The following is a 23091-nucleotide window of genomic DNA, read 5'->3' on the forward strand; positions in this document are numbered from 1 at the left end:
TTGTGAGCAGAATCTAAAAGCAAAAGAAAGGAAAAAAGAAAACTATAGATTAGAAAAAAAACCCAACAATTCCTATGTTTGCAACCTTCAACAGAAACTATTGCTTTAGATGGGTTCTAGGAAGTTCAATTTGAAGGGATGGAATAAAACAGGTTTGATGAAATTTGATTTAAAGAGATAGAATAAATGATATATGTCTGAAGATTGCCTTATAAATGATTAAGCAATGCTAAAAACTACAACTCAGAAATCAAATTCATGGACAAATTTGCTGGATGGCATATTCCATTTTTGAAATTTATGATAGAGATAGATATCTGTTATTTTAGAATTGATCTCCATTCCCAGGAAAAACATCTTTTCTTCTGACACCTGCTGGGTTTTTGTTGGCACACTCAAGTCTTTTCTATCTACTGCTGGCTTCTTATAACTTTAATGTCTGCTCCAAAAAGGTGACATTCCGAAATGAACCTTCACTGTTGGCTTCCATTTAAGTGCTTTTGCCAAAGCTGATTTTTTTCAGTGCTTGCACAGTGGGAATTGGGTTTTTAATGAGTCACTGGTCCTGCATTTTTTGGTTTTAAAGTATTTTATAAAGAGCGTGGAATGTAATGCTTCAGTGGGAGAATACAGTGAGCAGACAAACATTTCAAATTACTAAATAAATATTGAAATGTTTGTGTTTAATATAAGTATCCGGGCAAGGCTGAAAAGTTTGTTTTAGTATTCAGAGTAATGTAAAAATAGCAGTCTATTCCTTTTTATTGTAATAGACCAACTAAGATGATGTTATGCTTAATGAATGGTTTAGCAAATGTTGTGCTGTGCAGTGGATGGACAGCTCATGCTTAAGACTTCTTAAGAATGCGAAACCTAATTAAACAACAGAGATTTGAAAAAACAGTAATTCCATTTAATTATATTTCAAGTGCTGAAAATCATGGCCTCCCCAGAACATATCTCCTTCTCCCACAGTCACATCCTGTAAAGCTCTTGCATGGCCTTGGCTCAGTTCCTGCTATGAAGCAGGAGTTTCCCCCTGTACACAAGGAACCATTTGACCTTAGGAAACTGGCCCCATCTCAGGTAGATGGAAAGAGCTGGTGAATTCCTGCATCTAAACTGGGCACTGCTTTGGGGAGAAGACAAAGTCTGAGACTGCTGGATGGTGCAGCTAATGCCTCGGCTATCTGCCATCAAGGCACAGTGTCTCATCGCAGAAGAAGCAAAACCCAGGTGCCTGCTTTTATCACTCAGTCCCAGTCTAGCTTCAAATGAAATATATTCAGGTGTTGGTGTTCTTAGTAACCGCTCCATTTATTTAATCAAACTTATGTACCCCTTGTCTGGTCAGCATCAGTAGTGATCAGTTCACATTTTGCAGGGTCCTGAGGAGTTTCCCAGATAAATGGCAAATCCTTTGTAGTTGTACAGATTCAGAACTGAACTTTTGATCTATAAGAAATAACTTTTAAAAAGTATTACTCATGGAAATACTCTTTTGAAATTTCTCACATACTGCCATTAGCAGTGCACAGTGATTCTCAGCTGTAAATACATTACACTAGGTCCTGCTTAGCAAGAGTGTGAGCTGTGCTTTTCCCGTTATGAGTATGCCTACTGCCTTCTTGCTAGCACAGTGAGGTTTGTGCTAGAGGATTCATGCCAGTGTTCATGTTACTCTCTGTCATATATAGCACACTGTTAGGACGGCTGGTAATCACACATGATGTCTGAACAACATCTCACTTGGCTGGTCAGTGAATGTCTAACAAGTTTTGTCCCCTCCACTTGCTGCTTAACCAGAAACACCTCTTCTTAGCCTTTCCCTTGTAAAACAGCAGTGGCATAGTTTATTTACCTTTAAAGCACTCCTCAGCTCAGGCAAATTACACTCCCCCCATTGACTTCAGAGGATTTATTCTAATTGACACTGGCTGAAGAGTTAGCAGATGAGAGCTGTGGATGGAAGATGTAAGTGCAAATTTTTGTTACGTTTTTGTAAGTGCCGTTTTTGTTTTACCATAGCATGTATCTTGTATGTTCTTATTAAGTATACTGCAGTTTCTTATAGCTGCTCATCAGTGTTGAGTTTTATTTTGGCACAAATAAAACATCTCAACCTTTGAAAGATATGAAGCACAGCACTAATGAAATATCAGGCAGACGTACTACAATAGCAAGCTCATAAAAAGGAGATAAAATAGACTGCATAAAATAAATGTAGTAGCTATAGGAAGAAATAAATGGCTATGCCTAAGTTTTAAGTGATGAATCAAGAACATGAATATTCATTGAAAGGCTGAGTGGTATGGGCTAAGGCCTCTTGGAGAGATATTGCACAAAAGAAAAGAAACACAACAAAACAACATCTTCACCAGATTCCAAAAAGAATTGACAGCCGTGTTGGCAGATGAGGCAAAACTCAGCATAGATTAAAAGAAGGACTATAGGCATATATATATATATATATGTGCAAGCACAGCAGCAGTGAAGTGGCAGATTTTAATACTAGGTAAAAATCTTGGATAGCATGCGTAGAAAGAAGGGCAATGCACTTGTATGTGTAGGGAAAACGTAATGGCAGACTGTAGTCCAGCTGTGTCCTTGGGATTAGGCTAATTGTAGTCCACTCAACTGGTTATTGTTAGGCATGTAAACTTTAGTACTCCATTGAGAAGTTGTCTAGAGCACCAAGAGATGAGCAAGAATTAAGGCAGACCCATAAGACTTGCTAACATTTATTAATTTTGAGTAAATTACAGAGGAATTCAAGGAGTCTGAGAGAATTAACAGTAAAATAAACATTAAAACAAAGACCTGCCTGACCCTGGCTGTCAGGATTGTTAGGACTCACTCCTTTACTGCAGGTTAAAGGGATTAAAAAAGTAGAAGCTGCAGTACTGTTAAAGAAGATAATTCAGTATACAAGAGGGAAGCTAATTCTCTCCTTCTCCAACTCAAGTGAGATGGAAAATAAATAAAGGGAATAAAATGTAAAGTATTCTATTTTCCATCAGGACTACAGATTGTTGAGATGATGTGGTAAATAGACCAGAAGGAAAATATAGCACCGTGAGCACACCAACACAAGAACATCATGGCATCCTGGATGAATCAAATAAAGTCTACTATTTCTCAGTCTAATGCTGTGGATGCCAATATAAGTTCTGTGACTTTCTGTTCTGTTCTATAACTTAGAGTGACTTTCAGTCCTGATTTTCAGTTTGCATCAAGTATTGTCCAGGCAGAAGTATGGTCAGCAAAGAAAAACCTAGCTCTTATTTCCATGCTGTATTTTACAGTTTTAGCTTTGGCTGTGTGTATTAAGAAGATGAGGGTTTGGGTTTGTTAGTAGCCTAGGTCTGAACCACTCTCTGATTGCTTGTGGTTGAATTAATGATGTGAATGTCTAAGAAGCCGTCAGATTATCTAATCACCAGAAATGAGAGGGATAACTCATAACAGTCTCTTCCTTTTGTTTAGCTATTTTTCATTTTGCTTGTACATAAATAAACACAGCTCCAGTGAGGTAAGCCACAGGAAGAAAGATTTTTTATCCTAATTTTTCTCAATTGTAGTGGGTAGATCACAAGTGAAGAGAGTGGGCTTATCACAGCGTGTTGGTGTCTTGCGACTTCCTACCCATCACTGATAAAAACAAATACAATTAAGTACCCTGGTGGATAATTATTTGTGTTTACATAACAGGCGCCAGGTTTCCGAGTCCGAGATTATCAGCTAGACCAAGCCGAAAGCGTACATTGTCCATATCCCCCCTATCTGATCACAGCTTTGACCTTCAGACCATGATCCGGACATCTCCAAATTCCTTGGTCACAATTCTCAATAATTCTCGTAGCAGTTCCTCAGCCAGTGGTTCTTATGGCCACTTATCTGCAAGCGCAATAAGGTAAGAACAGCATTTTCTATGTAAATTGCATATTTTCTTATTTTAGTATGTCATAGACACGCACGTGTGTATACATGTGAATGTGAATGTACACTCACATCTTTATGTAACTGTTTTCTGTGTATGTAATTGTGATTTCTATACTGTTCACTGGAGCATAATTTGAAGTATAAAATACTTTTCCTTTTTCTTGTTCAGAAAGGTAAACACAAGGGACATTTTGGTGTATTGTTATCCAGTCCAGATAATATTCCATCTGACCAACAGAAATGGTGTGTGTGTGTGTGTACATACTCAGGAGTCTGTATTCAGAGAAGAAGCTGTAGGATAGGTTTATGACTCAGATCGCTTGTGTTTTTCTGTCTGTAGGGATAACAGAGAGTGAAATGTTCCTACATCACAATTATCAGAGATTAAAGTGCAGATGTGGAGCTATTCAATTAAAACAGTTGCTAGAGTTCCTTGGCACCCGTGTTCAAGTTTTCCATGTTTTAATTTGTATATTGAAATATTAGACTTTCTGTGGCTGAATTGTCTTTTTTTCTACCAATAAAGCACTGTTATCTTCTCATATAATTAGAAATGCAGTGGTTTTCACTTGGCCACTTCACTTCTTGTGCAAGAAAACAGCTAAAAATGCTTGTTCTGAAGGCAGAAGAGCAGACTAGTGAAGCATAAGGTAGGGAGAAATTGTACACTGCAGGGAAAAAAGTGGAAAGCAAGCAGAGCACAGAGAGGTGGAGCAAAAGTAAAAGTGCCAAAAAATGAGAGGGGAAGAAAATGAGAAGAAACAACAATAAAAGTGGAGATGAAACTGCAGAATGTGCTTGCGTGTGTGACACTAAGAAAAGTTCCTTTGGTATTCTAGAAAAAAATCCAATACTTCTTCAGAGTCTTAGTAAATACTGATTTTGCATTTATGGCACTTGAACAAAGAGTGCTTCTGGTCCTTGACTTAAAAATGCCCTCCACCTTCAATTTGGAATGAGGGAAAGGAGCAAGTCCCCACAGCAATTTCTTGAGATCTGAAAGATCCATTTTTGGCAAGGCTCAAACGTGCCTTTCCAGCGTAAGTGACACACTCAAAACTTCAAAAAGTAGCTACAGAGATTTGCACTATTGGAGAAAATGGACCATGCAGCTAGTGTATTGGAAACCATGAGCCTGGTAAACTTTGAAAGTGACAGAGCTATAAATATTTGGCATTAGTGTAAGTGCTGTTTTTGTTTATGTTTTTATTTAAAGTACTTCTTTTGAATAGCCCTGCTTTGTAGCTCTGATGTACTTGAGTAGCTGTGTAGTATTTCACAGGTATGCTGTCACAGCTCTGCAATACAACTCTGTGATGTTTGTAACCGCAGCGCCAATTATCAAGCTTCCCAATGCGGAATATGATTTATATCCATAGCTGACAGCAGTTTTGGACCACATCTGTTAAACATATAGGCTGTATGGAGGTGTACTATCCCCACTGTGGGTAAGATGAGAGGGCACTTCAATTACTGATCTCCTTTTCCATTGTTTGTAACTTTGGTGAAGCAAATAGCAAACCATGAAAGTTGGCATACTCTCTGTGATGGAGTAGGTCTTTCCTCCTTTTAATCATACCCCACAGCTGGAAATGTTTATTACATATTTTTGGTACACTGAATGACAGACCTAAGGGCTGTACCTGCCAAGCCAGAGTCAGATGAACAGTTTTCTTGAAGATGGTTGAGGAATTGGAGTGAGTTAAGTGTGGAGGCTAAGTAAGGGTTTACTTAGACTGGTTCAGTGGGTTTGTGAACTGTTGTCACTGGAGAGAGCAAGGCTCCTGAGCCTATATTTAGCAGAAGCATTCAGCGCTCCCTGGTCATATTTTCCAGGTGTGCATAATCCAAAATTTCCTAACCATTTTGAGTTCAGTTTCTTCTTTTTAACATTAATATTGATATTCAACATGAAAAGTGGTGGACACATCATTCTTCCATATGGAAAGGAGAGAAAGGTAGAGCTGTCTCTTTTCCCACATCTGTTGATGCCCTTTAACTTCTCTCATGTGAACGTGTCCACGTAACAGACCAAAATAAACAGTAATATAAGGTATTCAAGCCAGACCACGTTTCATTGCTTTAATAAATTCAAAGACTAAATAGCAACAGAACTATCAGTAGAACTTCATTTATTGCAATCCACCGTCTTGCAAATAACGCATTCAGCACAGGACCTGCTGTACTGAATCAAATCATTGTTCATCCTGTTTAATGTCTTGTCTGCAGCAGTGATCAAAGTGTAGAAAATATGTAGAAAAAACTTTCTCTGGTGTAAAATTCTAGAAACTTGCAGGTAAACCTCATAGGAGTTACAGCAAGAAAGAGGTATGGTTCAGCATGTCTGAAGATAGAATTCCAAGATAAGAAGGATTTGTATTTTAGGAAGTATTTGTATGATTAACTAGAATTAATGTGACACAATCCTTTTACCTTCAGATTGTGTTTGCAATCACTTTTAACTGAGCACAAATCATTGGCAGCAGTTTTACATGGCAGATACATATATAAGGCTAGATTAAAAAAAAATACCAGCAAAATCATTAATTCCTAATAATGAAGTTAGAAGTAAACAGGCTTTCCTGTATGTAGTACTATTTCTCTGATGTACTAAATTTTGCCAGGGATGTCATCTAAATACTACAGATATGGTCTTTGCTGTTCCTGAGTTGTCCCATTCAGCCAAGTGATAAGCCCTTAAGAGCTTTCAATTAGCATGTATTAAATAGATGTTTACTAAGAATTCAAAGTATTCCATTCTGAGGCCCGCAGAAAGGAAGGAGAACTTTCCTCTGTAGTTGCAGCTGTTGTTAATCTGGAATCTCCTTGGCAAGTTTGTGGAGGCAGAGTTGTCTGCCCAACCATAACAGGCTTCCTTGAACATGAAAAAGAGAGCAGTTTTCAGAGGAACCAGGAGCCAGACCAGGATCTGTCCAGGCTGAACACACTGGGACAAAATGCTTTAGTGTAACACAAAGTAAGATCACCCTAGAAGAGTGAATAAGCTGCAAAATAAGACATGCGGAAGCCGGTAATTAACGAGAGTGAAGGTACTGCCCCCTTGTGATTGTGCCTTGATGCCTTCTTTAATTTTAGGGTTGCGTAGTATTTTTATTTTTTTTTTCACAGGACCCCTGCCTGCTTCAGTGCACCAGCTGAGCCTTCTCTCTGAGTCAGTCAGAACTGCAGGCCCTGCCTCAGCTTTCTCAGGCAGCTGTGAAAGAGAAGTGAGTCTGTTAACATGATTGTTTGCAGTGTGGAGAGCAGACAGTTCTCTCGCAACGCAATCCCAGCCTGATGCTGGGCAAACTGCATTAGTCAGAAATGACCACCAGGCTCATACAACTTCTTCTCTGGAAGCACTCTTGATTTTTTAGAGAAGCTGAGTGCTCACAGCCATGGCTTGAAGCTGCTGATGGCTATTTTGAAAATGTATTATGCAGTATGTTATGTTAATTAACCCAGGAGAATGGGCCTCCATATCTGAAACTGGGCAACTGCACTGAGGTTTTTTTTTTTACATTTCTTAACTGTATTGCTTCTTTGATTTGTGTGCCTGTGCAAACAGGAGTTCTTCACCTTAGAGGGAAGCTGAAAGCATTAATGTTTAGTGAAGTATTTAGATTCTACAGTGATGAGCACAGCAAGGAGTTCAGGCAGGTATCAGTAATCATGTTTTCACTGAAAGTTTAAGTTCAGTGGAAGGAACGTCCATGGGCAATACCCAGGCAAGAAGAACAACTTCAGTTTTTATCATTCGGGAGTACTGTGTGTCTTGTGCTCTGAATGAGATTGGAATCCTGACAGGGCAAGGGGAGAAGAGGTGTGTGGTCAAATAATTGAAGACTGATGAGTGAGAATGAGAGACTACAGGCAGGTTTAGTTTGGGCATGTTTGATTTTGCAGTCTCAATGCCCATTCAACCTTCTGATTTTTGGAGCTGCTACTTGTGTTAAGAAAGGGTTTCCAGGACCTCATTGCTCTTTTCATTGGCTAAAAGCTTACATACTATGTTTCAAACACTTTTTTGGCCTAGGACCCTCTGTATGAGCACTGCAGGATGCTTAAGATGAAGTCAAATGAAAGGAGATGCGTTTTGGGCTATGTTTTTACAAAACATAAAAGGGCTCCAGTCCTTGACATGGGTACTACTTCAGTTAGAATAATAAATAATAATAGTTTAGCACAATTCAGATAGGGCTTGGCTTGGCAGGTGCTTTGTCATTGTCAACTGCCAGTATAATTCTGTATCCTGACTACTGGCTGAGTACTTGAAATGAAGATGTTTCTCCTGCTGGCAGCTAATAGTGGATCTCCTTTAGTACACCAGGTAGAGCTTCTTTGTGTATTTGAAAACACCTGGTTTAGGTATCAGCTGGGAAGGACTGTGCAGAAAGGAGGCATATGAAATCGGCATCAAATGAGGATAAACCTTCATTTGATGTTTATACATTTGGTTACCTGCTTTAATCCTGCACCCCTGCTATTAATCTTTTGTCAGGATGTACTTACATGTTGTATCTGCTACCTGTGACAATTATTAGACTTGCACGTCACTGGTATTTCTTTCTTAAGAGGCAGTGTGAATTAGAGTGAATATAGAGGGGGGTAATGATTCCTCATGATATTAAGAGTAACAGTTCAAAACCTTTACAAAAAATTATCTGATCTTTAATAAACTCAGAAGGTTTGAACATCTTGTTCTGTATGATCTGAAATTCAGAACTTCTATATTTTTATAATCCCTCAGCAGCCCTATGATATTAAATGTATAAAGCTTTCAGAAAATGAGCTGAACTCCTTGTCAGCTACAAAGTGTTTAAATCAGGTGCAGTTCCACCTAGGACCAGATATTTTCTTCCCATCTGTGCAGGTGTACCTGGGAATATGCCTTAGCCATCTCATAACATGCTAAAATCAGTTTATTATGACCATGGGAGTCCTTCAGGATCTCCTCTGAGGTCTGAAAGAAACTAAAAAAGCACAGCAGCATTTTCTTTTCCCTCCCAAACTCTTCCTCTGCATCCCTGATGTCATGAGAACAGGAAGGAGAGATTACGCAGTGTGGTTAATTACAGCCAGATCCTGGTTGCACTGGGTCCTATCACTTTGATCTGAAGCTGAACATCAGGGGAATTATATGAGGATGCATTTGCCAACAGTGCTAGAAAGAGATAGCCAGGTTTGAAGGGGGAGCTTAGGCATCAGTGGATTAGCATCAACAGGGAAGATTCTCTCTGGTACGCAGGTATTGGATTCTTAGTGATTTCCTCCTCTCATGTAAGCACCTTATGTAGACCTTTTGTGGTAGCCAGTGCCCTCCTCTTAACTGCTTTATAGCTACAGACAAGCGACAGTATATTAACTTCTCTTTGCAAACACAAAGAGTAAAGAGAAATCTAAAAATAGTTAAGATATACAGTTGAAAGTAAAAAGTTTTTTGTGCAAAAAAGTGAGAATAACTTCAGCAGAGAACCCAACAGTCTAATTATGCACTGTATAACAAAAAAAAAAAAAATAAAAAGAGTATCCTTTTATCAAGTTTAAATTATCCTATTTTTGAATTTAACAGAACGTCTTGTAGTTATAAGACAGGGAGCCTTCATGTTCTCAGTCTTCCTTCTTTATTCAATATTTTATGCATTCTTATTATATCTCCTCGTATTCATCTCCTTTCTGAAGAAAATGGTTTTTAGTCTGCTCTTTAGAGACTTCTTGCATTGTCATTTCTGCCAGTACTCTGAAGGACTGCCTCTACTATGTGCAACAATATTCCAGAACAGGACCAGCAATTCAAGTGCCCCATGGTTTTGTGTATTCTCTATTTCTTTCTATTTGTCTTAACATGTTTTTGCCATAGTTTCATGTTGATAAAATTTTTATTCTCACATTGATTTCTGTACTGGTCCTCATGAGTTGACTTAATGTCTCAGTGCTTCAATGATTTACGGTCAGTGTCTGACTACTTCAGGTTCTCTCCTTAAATATCAATATACTCTTGTGTTGCTTGCTCATGCTTTCTAGCATATCTAGCTCTATAGATAACTCTTAGCTCTTGGCCATGCTCCTCAAAATAATTTTGTCAAAGATACAGATTTTGTTTTTTCATTTCTTACCTCCATTCATGGAATCATAGAATGGCTTAGACCACCCTCTAGGTCAGACTACTTAGGGCCCCATCCAGTGTGATCTTGAACATCACCAGATTGTTGACAATTACCGTGAAAAACAGAAGACAATATCTGAGAACACATATCTATCTTTTAGTAAAAAAAAAAAAATAATAATAATAATAGAAGACTTGTTTATGTCTTCTCTATGATATCAATTTTAGAATGTAAGATTTAAGTATTCATGTGTTGTGACTATTTACTGTATCTGTGTCAGAGAACACAAATGCTGAACTCAATCATGTTAATATGTGCATTTAGAGTAGAACAGGTAGGACAGAATATATTTGGCAGTGTTTTGCCTGAAGCTCTGTTTGATATGATGTACCAGATATAAAGTATGTTATTTCTTTTGGAATTAAAAGTGTTTTGCATTTTATTACCTCTCTTATTGGGGTCTAAGTAAGATGCAAAGCTGACTTTAAGTGAAAGCATTTCTTGCACAGAGGTCGCAGTAGTAGCATGTAGTGTGTTGTAAATGAAAGTATAGTTGCAGTTCAGATGTATTCAAATTCAGACCAGGTGTAATCCCACTGAAACTGGTTCTGTTGTAACCAGGCTCACATCACATATGGGCAGTACAGGGCTTTATTTTCTGCAGTCTTGTACCAATGTACAGTTAATCTGAAAATTAAAAAAGAATATAATGCTTGATCATTCCGTAATAGCTTCATTTTATATCATTTTTCTATATATTTGAATGGCAAGGAAGTGCTAGAAAGTGAATACAAATGAAATTCTTCTGTGTAATGGAACATTGCATCTAATTCTTGCTCAGTTGAATTGGAATTCTGTAGCTGGACTCCTATAGAACGTGCATACAGATTGCAGGATGGTGATGTTCAGGGAGCTTAATCTGGAAATCACCTGCATTTTGCATTGGAAAGTTTTAGGTATTTTTCACTCCACATACTCATAAACACAGAATGGCAAGATCTCTGCCTTCAGAGAGCATATAATCTTAGAAGTCAAGCAAAACAAAAGTAGAATATTTAGATGCATGCTGCATACATATTTACACGTAGAGGGACATGTAAGCAGGTGTGATTACACACATGCATATGCCTGGAGATGGGTATAACCACAGATCTTGTAATTAAAAATCAGTTTGAAGCAACTTGTTCCAGATTGATTTGATGTTAGTGGAGCTTTAAGTCTTTAGAGAAAGCATTGGACCCAGTGCAATATTAATTCTGGGAAAGTTCTGGAGCTGAGAAACGTGTGCTGTGGTTTAACACAGAGCTTACTTCATCTGAAGACCTAAAAAGTGTTAACTTGCACTTTCCAAGTAATTAATGATACTGTCTTTGGAAACAAACAGAAAGCTTAACCATGAATTTGATTGGGAAATAGTTTACCAGGAATATCATGGGTGTGCATAGAGGAAACACAGATGAATTATGCAAAGTAACTATTAATACACAGTTCAATTAGGTTACTGAGGATTTCTGAATGGAAGTAGTATTGTGAGAAGGACAAAGCTGTCAATGCTGTCTGAGCATATAAGGTTAATCCTTGTAGTTCTGAAACCATTCCATTTTACTCCAGCATTCGGCAATGTATTCATGAAGAAAAATTTCACCTAGCCTAGCAGATAAAACAGAATAGATAATATGGTAAGCTGAAGGGATAGTGCAAACCACAGACTGTTAATTTTAAATAGGTAGTGGAAAAGTGAAAAAAAGAGGCAGTGATGCATGTGAGTTAAATACAATTTTAAGATGATGGCTGTTATCTGATGAAACTGAAAACACAGTATAACTTTATTAGATGTGTCTCTACAAATTCAGTTAGATAACTTGTCTCTGAGTAACTGATTTTTAGTAAAATGTGTCAATATTAGAAGTGCAGAGGGACATTTGTGAAACTTAGTTTTGAAAAATGTGGATTTCAGGCCTCAGGCTTACCTTTAGAATCGTACTACGTCTGGTTTCATAGTCGCAGTTTCAAATTGTTTTCCCCTGTACTTAAGTGACAGGCCATAAAAAACAACTGATCAGTAGTTTGTGTTATCTATGACTTCTGCCGTTAGAAAGCTGAGAGAAAATAAGACAATTCAAAGCACAAGTCTTCATAGCACTAACAAATGTTACATTTATTGTAGATAAAAAGCTACAAACAGAAGTGCATTTTCAAAGTCTCCCTTCCTGTAATACGATTTGGTTTTCATTTTACATCTAGGATATTTCAGGCAGTAAGAATTTCACAAATCTTTTCTGGGCTACAAGGTTCCTGAGTGCATTGTCACTTCAGTGACCTGAGCAATTTGTCAATATTCAGCTTTGCAGGCTGCTTCCATCAGAAGGAAAAGTGGATGACAGATTTGGAAACTTATTTTTACTTGCTCCAGTTTGTTTACAAAGAACTTACTCAAGTTCCTGTTTCCACAAACTCAAAAACAATGTGAGACAGTTTTCTTACATGATATTCTTGGCTTCTCATCCAATTCCATGGAGGACTCATTGGCTTTCTTTCTTCTGCGTCTCTTTTGGGGTCAGAGTATGAGACTGTCCTGCTGACTATCTATAGCTTTCCTCATCTGATTATTCAATGATTCTTGGCTACATGTTAACAGATATACATAGTTCCATCAAAATGAATCAGTTTTGGTGTTTGAAATCAGCTTATGCACTGCCATTTAGCATCCTTGGTTCAACCGCTTTTACTTACATCCCCCACTGTAAGCAGTGGCTCCTATATGTCAGTTTACTGTGGTGTGAGTGAAGCTATTTTTTATGTTACTCCTTTGAAAAAAGAACAACAGAACATGTGAAAACTATCACTGTTAATTATGACTTGGACAATGACTTAATTCAACACCAGATGCTTTGCCTGTAGAGCCTGGGCCTAGGGCAGCTCTGGAGGACTTGCTGATTTTGGTCTCACTTCAGCAGTGCATAACAGTTATTACAATTGCTTGCCTGAAAAGTAGGGGGATACATTGTTGGAAGGGCATTTGTATGCCCCTGTGAACATTCCTAAGCAACAAAGACTATACAAATCTGTATCAAAAATGAAAGATGAATTCCTGGCCTGAAAAGGTTGAAAACTCCATTCAATTCAATGAGTCCAGTCATTCATGCAACATTTATTACTGGATTTCTGCACTCTGGTTTCTCAATTTTACTTGCCCATGGATTTCATGCAGCTCGTAGTGGAGAGTATGACAAAATAATGACATCTGTAGCTACTTGAGCATGAGCTAAAAGAAGCTGTGGTGGTACCTTATGAAGCCAAACTAATATCTGGTGATCTGCTTTATTCAATGTGAAGCCAGTCCACTTAAAAATTACCTCTCTCTTCGTGAGCTGTGGTCCACTTAGGAGGAACTTGGGTCTTTCTGTGTGCCTAGTGACAGTTAGTAGCAAAAGCATATGTTAGAAACCACAGTGTATCTGAGAACTCCAAGGTTTTTCCACATGTTGGAAAGGTCCCATGTACCCACTTGCAGTGCAAGGTGCTCCTTAACTCATGGGGTGAGCACGTGTGTTGTAATTATGTGCATCAGATCTTGCAGAATGCTTCATGTTACAAGGAAGATATCTTCACAGTTTTTTGAGGATGAGAAAACTATTGTGATAAAAGGAAACTTTTGTGATACAATGAAACTAATGCTTTCACAAGGTCAAAATCTCCTCTGCATTTTTGTGCCTTTTGTGTTTGCTTAGGCAGACTTATTCAATGTGTAAGAAATGAGGACTTTTTCTGACTTGGAATACAACAGCTGTTTTGTGGTAAACTGCACAGCTGTGACCAGAAATGGACAACCTTGTTAGCAGGACAGCCATGAAGAAGCCACAAAGCTTGGTTTTGATTATAATGTCTGTTTTTCTTCTTCTTGAAGTCAGTTCCTTAAAATTTGATGTGCTCATGTAATTGCAGTGCAGTTCACTGAACTGCTTTTACCTCTGCTAAAGGGATTTGAGACTTCACAGTGGAGGAGAGGAGAAAAAGACAAACTGACAGACATACATAGAAGCCCACAGTACAGAAAAATGAACGACTAGTAGGCTATTCTGTTACTGTATAAATATGAGATATTAAATGTTATTGAAAGTAGAAGTGGTACACATTTTGTCTAACTCTTACCGCCATTAAACTCAACAACTAGAAAGATAACCTGTGTGTAGTTGTTAGTGATCTCATAGTCATTCATCTTTTTCTCTCCTTTGTTAAAAGAAAAAAAAAAGTATATAACAGACACATATCAGAAGTCTCTGAAGTTAGATACTGTCTTTCCTCAGTAGATAGATGGACGAGTTGTAATTTGTTTACATTTTTGTGAACCCAGGATTTTTTGGAAGTGGCTTGTGTTTTGGAAAATGTGAGTGAGTGGGGCAGCCATCTTGCATTCTTCTGGCATATGGATTTTGAAAGTGTTTAGTACCTTATGTATGAACTGTGGCCTCTTGAAGGTATGGTCAAAGAAACACAGTGCACACTGAAGCCTATGAAACCACTCATCACTTCTGGGGAAAAAAAAAAAGTTGTTTTCAGTAGCTTTGAACCTGTAGCTCTCAAAATGAGTACTTTCTGGTCTTGTTTAACACCTCTGGGTATGAATTTTAGACAGTCACTAAGTAATGGTAGTGTTATATCAGTACATTATTTCTAAACAAGCATTGCTAGAAGGGCTGGACAAGACCTTCTAGCCACTGGTGCCACTGCCCGTCCTGCTTGGCAGTGCTGGACTCCTGGTTAGAAACCAGTATGAGCTTGTTTGGGCCAACAAGAGGGCCTACAGTTGGTGAGCAAGACAGAAAGATCCACATGGGGCTTGGAAGGGAGTCTTGGCTAAGGAAATTCTGCACACATCCTGTGTGCAGGAGAAACAAAGTTATTGAACGAAGTGTGTTAAAAACTTAAGGAAGGAGGGCAGATATCCAGATCACTGTAACGGAGCGCTCCATGCTAGCTGTGTTGCAAGCTTTGATCTCAGCCCGCAGTTATCATTTTCATTGTTGAGCAACCTGAATGGTTTCTGAAAGGAAGAAAAAGCCTTGATACCTTCTGTTTCTTAGGATATTTTTGATCTTTCCAGATCAGAAAAATCGGTCAAGCTGTCCTGTGTCAGCATTTTGCCCGAGGTTGACATTAAACCCAGACAGGTCACCTCATTTTCATAAGGCTTTCCAGAAACTGTTGGAATTACTTGAAGGCAGCTATCTGAGCTATTTAAGAAATAAACCCAGTGTTTGAAATGTCGTCACCATTTCTGAGTACTCTTCGTGGCTAGTTGCTACTCTATTCCTCTTCTCCTTTGCGGTCTCCTTTTTTTTTCAGTCTCTGAGGGGTTTTAGGTTGGGAAGAAAGGAATGCAAGTTGCAAGGCTTCATCGAGAAATCCTAGTACCTCAGTCTCAACCCTGTGGTGCTGAGTACTGGACAGGAAAAAAAAATACTGAAGAAATAAGGATTCCTCTTTTCCTCAGCAAATCTGTGTGGATTCCTCTTTTCCTCAGCAAATCTGTGCACCTCTGTCTCTGCATCTGCTGCTGGTGTCACTGCTTTCCAATAAAACTGAGCTAAGTTAATGTCTGGACAAGATTCAACAGAGTGTGCCTTAACATCCTACTGCTGAAGGCTCCATGTGGTGTTAAACCACAGGTAAAGGAAGAGGACATCTCTATGAGGTGAAATTTATCCTTTTGACAGAAACCGTATATATGTATATATAGGGACATACCAAACATGCTTACGTAACTTCTAAGCACTTGCAGTTTGTTGGTGTAAGGCATATTACTGCAGGCCATTGAAACTAGCTTCTGTATTTGTTACAGCAGCACTGCTTTTGTCCTTTAGTTAGAAAAGTATTTTGCTATTGGAGGCATCACCACTTTTTGTGTTGCTCTGTGTGGGGTAGAGAATGCAAAGCAGGGATGACACCACAAATAACCTAACAGCACAGGGGACTTCTCTGACCTCTGGAGGGATGGAGTAGAAAATACTGCCAAACTACAATACATGTATTTCAGCTGCATTAAGTACACCTTGTATGTATACATTGTGGGGCTCCTGCAGTCTTTTTCTACTCGTAGCCAGAGATTCCTTTCCACCATCCAACTTCCTCTGTCACTGACACTTTGACAGCCCTCCTACTGAGCTAAGAATATATTCTGTTCATAGCAGTTTCCTCCTGCGCCTCCTGAACTCCTTGGAAAGGTTCTCTTGTACTCTGCAAAGGTTCAAAAAATTAATGTTAGATTCAGAAGCTCATGTATCTGTGGTCACAGCACAGTGATAGGTAGGAGCTACATCCCTGAGCTGAGTGCTTAAGTCAGTCATGTAGATCAGTTCTAAGTTTCTCTTCTAACATGTAGGATCTGAAGAATATCACCAAAATTTTAAAGCAAGAATTGCAAAGCTTAGTATTGCTGGCCATTCTCAGACATCTGGAAAGGAAATAATAATAATAAAAAGAGAAGACTGAGTTTCCAAGGGTGCTGTGTACTTGAAGCTCACAAGAAAGTCAATCCACTTATTTTTTCTTTTGAACTGATTCAGCAAAGGGTTGAAAATAACGTAGATACTAAATGCTCACAGGGAAACGTAATACTTTATGTTGCATTTGTTGATGTTAAAGTGTTTGAAGGTATACGAGATTAACTCGTGTATATAGGATAGTTGCAGGGATATAGTAAGAAAACATTGTTTCAGCCTCTCGTATGACATTGTAATTGTATGTTTTTTAATGAACAGACTAGAGTAGTTACACTTAGTAATGTTTGTTCACTAAAAAGGAAAGGGAGTGTTAAATCATTGTGTTCTTTGATGAATGGCTTGTACACTGAAGAATAAATTGAACAAACTGGCATAGAGCTCAGTGAACATGAAATCAGCTATTAGAAGAAAGCTTGTGAACAAATTCTGAGCCTGATATGCATCTTTTGATTAATGTCCTATCAATCATCCATAGTAGCTACCTTAGCTAAGTCGTGCTGTAATCATTCATGGTTGCTTACAGAAACACTAGCAGGGACTATAGAGCTTCTATAACTGAATATTATTACTGATTTCTCCCTAACTCTTGCTGTGAACAATTACTGTTTTCACTCCGTTTCTGCCTCCCTTTATTAAAAAGAATACAATGCAAAATGAAAAGAGAGTTCCTCAAAGACCAGTAAAATTCTCTCGGGGTATTCTTAATAATATTCTGTCCTAAATGGGCAAACTATTGTAATGCAGAGTTTTCATCAGGAATAATAGTAATGTAATCACACTGAATCTGTCTCTTTATGGATTGTAGTCAAACAGACAAAATGTATAGTCAGATTAATGAACATGGAATTTCTTTAGAACTATTACTTAAAATGGTTGACATGATTTTAGCTCTTTTTGTATTGCAGTATTTTCAGTTAATGCACTTAAGAATATCAGCAATTAAGACCCCAGAATATAAATTCAGATTAAGGTCCACTCTTTGAATATTAGAAGAAGCCTTGATTCTTAAAAGGTATTACGCTACATCCCTTTCTTTTAAGACCTAATGTCTTAAATTTGTAGAGCTCTTTTGAACTTATCTTTTTTAAAGAAAAATAATCGATACATACACTTTTTCTTCCTCTTCCTTTTCGTTGCAGTAATATGTTACTGGCAGATGTTTACAGGAGAATCTTGTATTTCTGTGTTTTGAAGATTTAGCCCCATGCCATTTATTTTTCAAGTATGACACAAAGAATGTTTTGGCACTACCCACAAAATAGGTCCTTAAATGGCAGTGTAATTTCCTCCATAGTCACTGTAGTCTGGGAAATACAGAGAAGTAATGAAGTGATGACAGGTATTAACATGCATAATGAGCTTTAATAGACATTTAATGTTGTTAAACTGGAAGAAGAAGTGCTTTCCCATTGGAATATTTCTACATTAAAAGTCATTGATCACCAGTTTCAGAGGGGAAAGGTTAATCCATCAGTTTCTGTAACCAAACAGCACTGATGGAAATTCTTTAGGTGACATTTTGGATGAACTGAGCTTTCCATCTTTGCAAACAAATGAGTGATATGACAAGCATGGTGTTCAGAACACATTTAACCAATTGATTTTCTCTCCTCTTGTAATAAGATCTAAAGACATATGAAAGAGTGTAACATGAGCCAAGATTAAAGGAACTGCTTCATACAGACGAACATAGGGGGAACTGCATTATCAATAAAAGTACTATAAAGCATGTAGGCACCCATTCTTTTTCTTTATATAAAGTTTGTTATTGCAATAAATAGCTGTTATTGAACTGCTTACTTTTTATTTCAGTTTTTCTGAATTTTATTTTGGTCAACTTTCTGTGGTTTTGTGGTAAACGTTAGGAAAATATGTTGTGTTTTGTTAAGGTATCGTTTTTGCACTCACTAGTAAATCCAGACCAACTCTGGCTTTAAAAGCAGGATTTATCATCCTTTGAGGCATGATTTTAAAGGTTTTATCTGTACAGTGCCATACTGTCACGACCCTCATCATTTTCCTCCCTCTTCCCTCCTTTTTCTCCCAAATTCAGCCCTGCTCTGAGTTTCACATACCCTCCTACACCGGTATCCCTCCAGCAAATGCATCAGCAAATTATAAGTCGTCAGCAAACCCTGGGTTCTGCCTTTGGACACAGCCCTCCTCTCATCCATCCTGCTCCAACTTTTCCTACCCAGAGACCTATCCCTGGCATCCCCAGTGTCCTGAACCCTGTCCAGGTCAGCTCTGGACCTTCTGAGTCCACACAGGTGAGAGACAACAAAAGAAACCTTTGCACCCAGCTAATTTAAAAATGAAAAAATGAAAATCACTTTGTCTTGTTGGCAATTAATCACCACTGTCACCAAGACCCTTTGATAACAGTTTTCTTGCAGCTATAGCATTTGCAGTCCCGTTATTATAAATCACGGGCTTAGATGCAGTGTTCCTCATTGGTAGCATGCTTTTTAGTTCAGTTAAATATTTCAGTGTGCTGCAATAGCTCCTCATTCCGACCTGGCTTTACTGGATCGGACAACTTAATACAGATGGGGAGCAAAGAACAGGAAAAGCACATTGAAGTACTTAACATTTTAAAGATGAGCATCTTCACATCCAAGTCAAGCTGAGTAGCCTACCTCGAGACACAGAGTTGTATTTTGCTGTCCTGAACAGGTGTGAACTGCTCAAAGGTTGTGCAGAGATTTGAAGTTTTTTTCTCTGATTTATGCAAAATTTGACATAGTGAGTTGGAATTAATCATTTCAGTAAGCAAACTCAGATTCTCAAAAGCTGGAGGTGTGCAGCAGGGGATCAGGTCAATAAATGTGCACAGTTCCTGTTTCAGCTTTTATTAACTCATGTTCTTTGTTTCTAGATGACATAGGATAGGTTATTTGTCAGTCTGGGAGTTGTTTATCTTTGGGCTAGCTTTTACAAATGTAGAAGCAGATTATAATGCTGTAGGCAGCATACTGATTTTTTGTGATGTCTGTGCAGTTCAGGTATCTCTGAAAGGTCTCTGGACTCCCACAAGATCCATTTGCAGGTGTAGGTAATGATGTTCCATCCAGCACAGCAATAAGAAAAACAAGATTCTGTCCTGTTTGTATCAGAAGTGGCTTTGCTGCCAACTTCAGAGAATCCTGGACTTCATCTCAGATTTTTCAGTGGAGACTCTCACATTAGAGTTCACTTTTCCTACCTATCCACTATTAAAATGGAGAATGCACTAAAAGAGCTGAGATCTTGCATATAGACATGAAGTGGGAAAACTTTTCCTCCAAATGTAAAAAAGAAATCTTTTTTTCTCCTGTTTATTCAAATTGGTGCGTAGCCATTTGGCTTTTCAAGATTGACTTTCTGAATGTGGAAATTCAAGGCCTTCCTACTCCTCCCTGGCCTGATAAAAACAGCATTTGTTTGTAAAAAGGAATAACATCAAATGCTCTCCTTCCTGTTCCCTCCCTTCTCCAATACAATGTTGAATGATGCAGCTCTTCCACAAGTTAATGCTATGTAATTGAAGCACAATCCGATTGCATATCCAATATAATTAACAGTGTAGCTTCTCCATTTACAGTTTCAGAGCAGCTGCTGCGTATTTCTATTGGGAGCTGCATATTTATCACAGTCTAATTTGTCTTTTTGGGGGAAAAAAACTGCCTGCAGCAGAGCAAACCCACAAGTGAATCGGCCGTGAGCAGCACTGGAGATCCAATGCACAACAAGCGCTCCAAGATAAAGCCCGACGAGGACCTCCCCAGCCCGGGTGCAGGAAGCGTGCAGGTACAGCCTTCTGCTCTTAGTTGTAAGCCTTTTTTCTCACTGCCAGAGGGAAAACACATCTTTGCCATGTTTTATCCCTCCTACCTCTTACAGGCCTTCATCTCATGCACACAAATTGCTCATGGTAGCAAGGGAGTGAGTATGGGACTTCAGCGATGAGGGTTTACTTTGTGAAAGGATGAGGACAGAATGGAAGTAGGCTGAGGGAGAAACATCTCATTTTGTTCTGTGAGTGCTCATCCCCGTGTGGAAAAGGGAACCAAAGATATTCAGGACTTGATTCAGGATGAGTTTTCTATTCAGCGAGAACCTTTGCACCACGTTGACTTTTAACAGATCTTAGCACTTTGCAATTTTGAGGCCTTAGTGCTGGGCTCCAGTCTCTTTTGCCAGACTTCCCTTACTGGTTGATGCCACTGCTTTTAGCAGAGTGATTCCTAATTTACAGTGATGAAAGGCAGGTCAGAATCAGGGACTCAGTCTTGTGAGTGAATCCATGAAAACAAAACAGTGTTCATCTAAATCCCTCAGCAGGGTGGAAGTGGAGAAATAACATGAGTACATAATCTGAACCAAATGTTTGTGCCAACATCTGAGCTGGGAAGGAGTCCCTCGGAGAAGCTAAAGGTGGTGAATCAAAAACCGCAATGAAAAACCACCTTCCCATGGTCACCCCTTCCACGCTCATATTATGGACAAGGGCTGACATGTAGCCTGAGAATTACCAGTCTGCTTTTGAAAAGATTATTTATGTGAAAAACTGTCACTGGATTTGCAATGGAAACACATTTTGCATGACTGGTGATACAGTTTATGCCTAAAAACAATTTCCTGTTAATTCAACTATGATAAATAATGCCTTTTTCACTCATAATGACATTGAATAACTAAGGGCAAATGCTGCTTTAATATGGGGAGAAGGAAGCTGAGCATTTATGATATGATTCTAACTGGCATCTAGTGGATTTTTTCTTTTCAGAAATTCTCTGCAGATGATACTTCTGAGGAAGAAATACATATTTTACACATATAGGTGTTACATGGTTTTGGTTTACCAGGCTTGTTTTGAGCTGTTGTGTTTTGTAGAGCAAAGTGAATTGAGGGTATAATAATCAGTTTCCCCCACTCTGTCTTTCTTTTAGTGATAAAATAATTCACTTCTTCTCTGTTTCAGAATTTTTTCTCTCCTCTTCTCACCTCTGCTTTTTACATCTCTCCAGGAACAGCCAGAAGGTATGACCCTGGTAAAGGAGGAAGGGGACAAGGATGAAAGCAAACAGGAGCCTGAAGTGGTCTACGAGACGAACTGCCATTGGGAAGGCTGTTCCCGGGAGTTTGACACACAGGAACAGCTAGTGCATGTAAGTTAATGGTATTCAGGAACTAGGTTTAAAACTACGTGACCTTTTTCATGAGGGTCAGGTTCTCTGACCCTGTGCTGAGTCAAGTTGCTTAGCTAACAGCACTGCAAACTGGAGTGGGGTTTATGAGTTTTTGAGAATAAAGAAAACTGAGCCACAGTGCTTGACCTGTTCAGTCAGCTAAAGCTTAGTGTAAAATTCAATAAAGTCTTCAATAGAGATTGTAATGGCTCTGATCCTGTAAGCCAGCAAACGCTATTTTGACTTAGAGACTTTGATAGTTATTGAGTAATAGTAAGCTGGACATGAATTATTATTAACCTTTAGCCAACTTTGATTTTTTTCCCCAAAAGGGATTGTAACAGTAAAAATGGGTGAGCAGAGTTCTTCCCCCTTCCCTAAGGGTTTGAAGATTTTTTTTTTTTTGTATCAATTTACTGTTGTGTGGAAGTTGGAGTGGATTATTTGGATAAATACATGGAGACAGCTAGTTCGGTCCTTCTAGCAAAAGCAACCTATGTAGTCCTATTTTTGGTATGCTATATATTAGCTGTATCTGTCTTTTTTCTTCCTCTCCATTTGCTAAGCTAAAAAATGAGCGATCAAACAGAATCTAAGTGCCACATTTCCAGACACTTAGCTAGCAGCGCATCTCTTTTAATTTCATGGAACTTATTTAAATATGATGAAAAAAAAACAAAGGAATTTCTGGTACGTATTGAAGAGGGCCATCTTCAGCAAATTATCTGTGTGTTGGAATCATAGAAAATCATTCGAGAAAAATGTTGAGTTCATTACTGGATATTGTGCAAAATCTGTTGCACAGTATGGCCAATGCTACTGAAATAGATTACTGAAAAATATGCATTTCTCCTGAAGTTAAAAAATAAAAAAATAAATCAACCGTCATGTATTGCAAAATGGTAAACCAGTGCTGCAAAGCTGACCTCAGTAAATCAGTGCCACTTTCACTTGCTGGAGTGTGACAGCCTGGTGGTGCTGGAAATTATTCATCAAGAACTGTTATTATTTTATGTTATTGGTAGGCAGTAGTGACAGTAACAATAACAACTAATGAAAGAAAATCACAAACTGAAATAATGGCAAAAATGTGACTTTTAAAATGAATTTTTAGATACCTTTTGCCCAAAATATATGCTAATATTTTAATAGGCCAAAATGAAATGTTAGAAGAGAGTCTTTTAATGTTGTAATATCTTTTTGGGAAGAGATTCCGTATGAAATGTTGGGTGCATTGAGAAGATCAAGTGTCAGTCTTGCCATTGATTCCATGCAGTCAGACTGATTGACATCATTTTGGGCTCCACACAGGCAGTCTTTATATCTGCTCATAATTGTGAGGCTTTATGGTGAGTGGAAAACCTTTCT

General features: G+C 38.4%; 1 protein-coding gene across 1 annotated transcript in view; it reads left to right on the plus strand.

Annotated features, from left to right (window-relative positions):
* Positions 1–23091, plus strand: part of GLI3 (GLI family zinc finger 3) — a 200914-nt gene that overhangs the window by 140213 nt on the left and 37610 nt on the right. The window contains exons 7-10 of the mRNA XM_065753078.1: positions 3712–3913; positions 18606–18822; positions 20225–20341; positions 21562–21702. Of these exons, the coding sequence (XP_065609150.1) occupies positions 3712–3913; positions 18606–18822; positions 20225–20341; positions 21562–21702 (677 nt within the window). The remainder of the gene's footprint in view (positions 1–3711; positions 3914–18605; positions 18823–20224; positions 20342–21561; positions 21703–23091) is intronic.

The sequence above is a fragment of the Cyrtonyx montezumae genome, unplaced genomic scaffold (genome assembly GCF_038088225.1).
Source record: "Cyrtonyx montezumae isolate F1298 unplaced genomic scaffold, pur_monq_1.0 scaffold_8, whole genome shotgun sequence".
In the NCBI taxonomy this organism is placed as follows: Eukaryota; Metazoa; Chordata; class Aves; order Galliformes; family Odontophoridae; genus Cyrtonyx; species Cyrtonyx montezumae.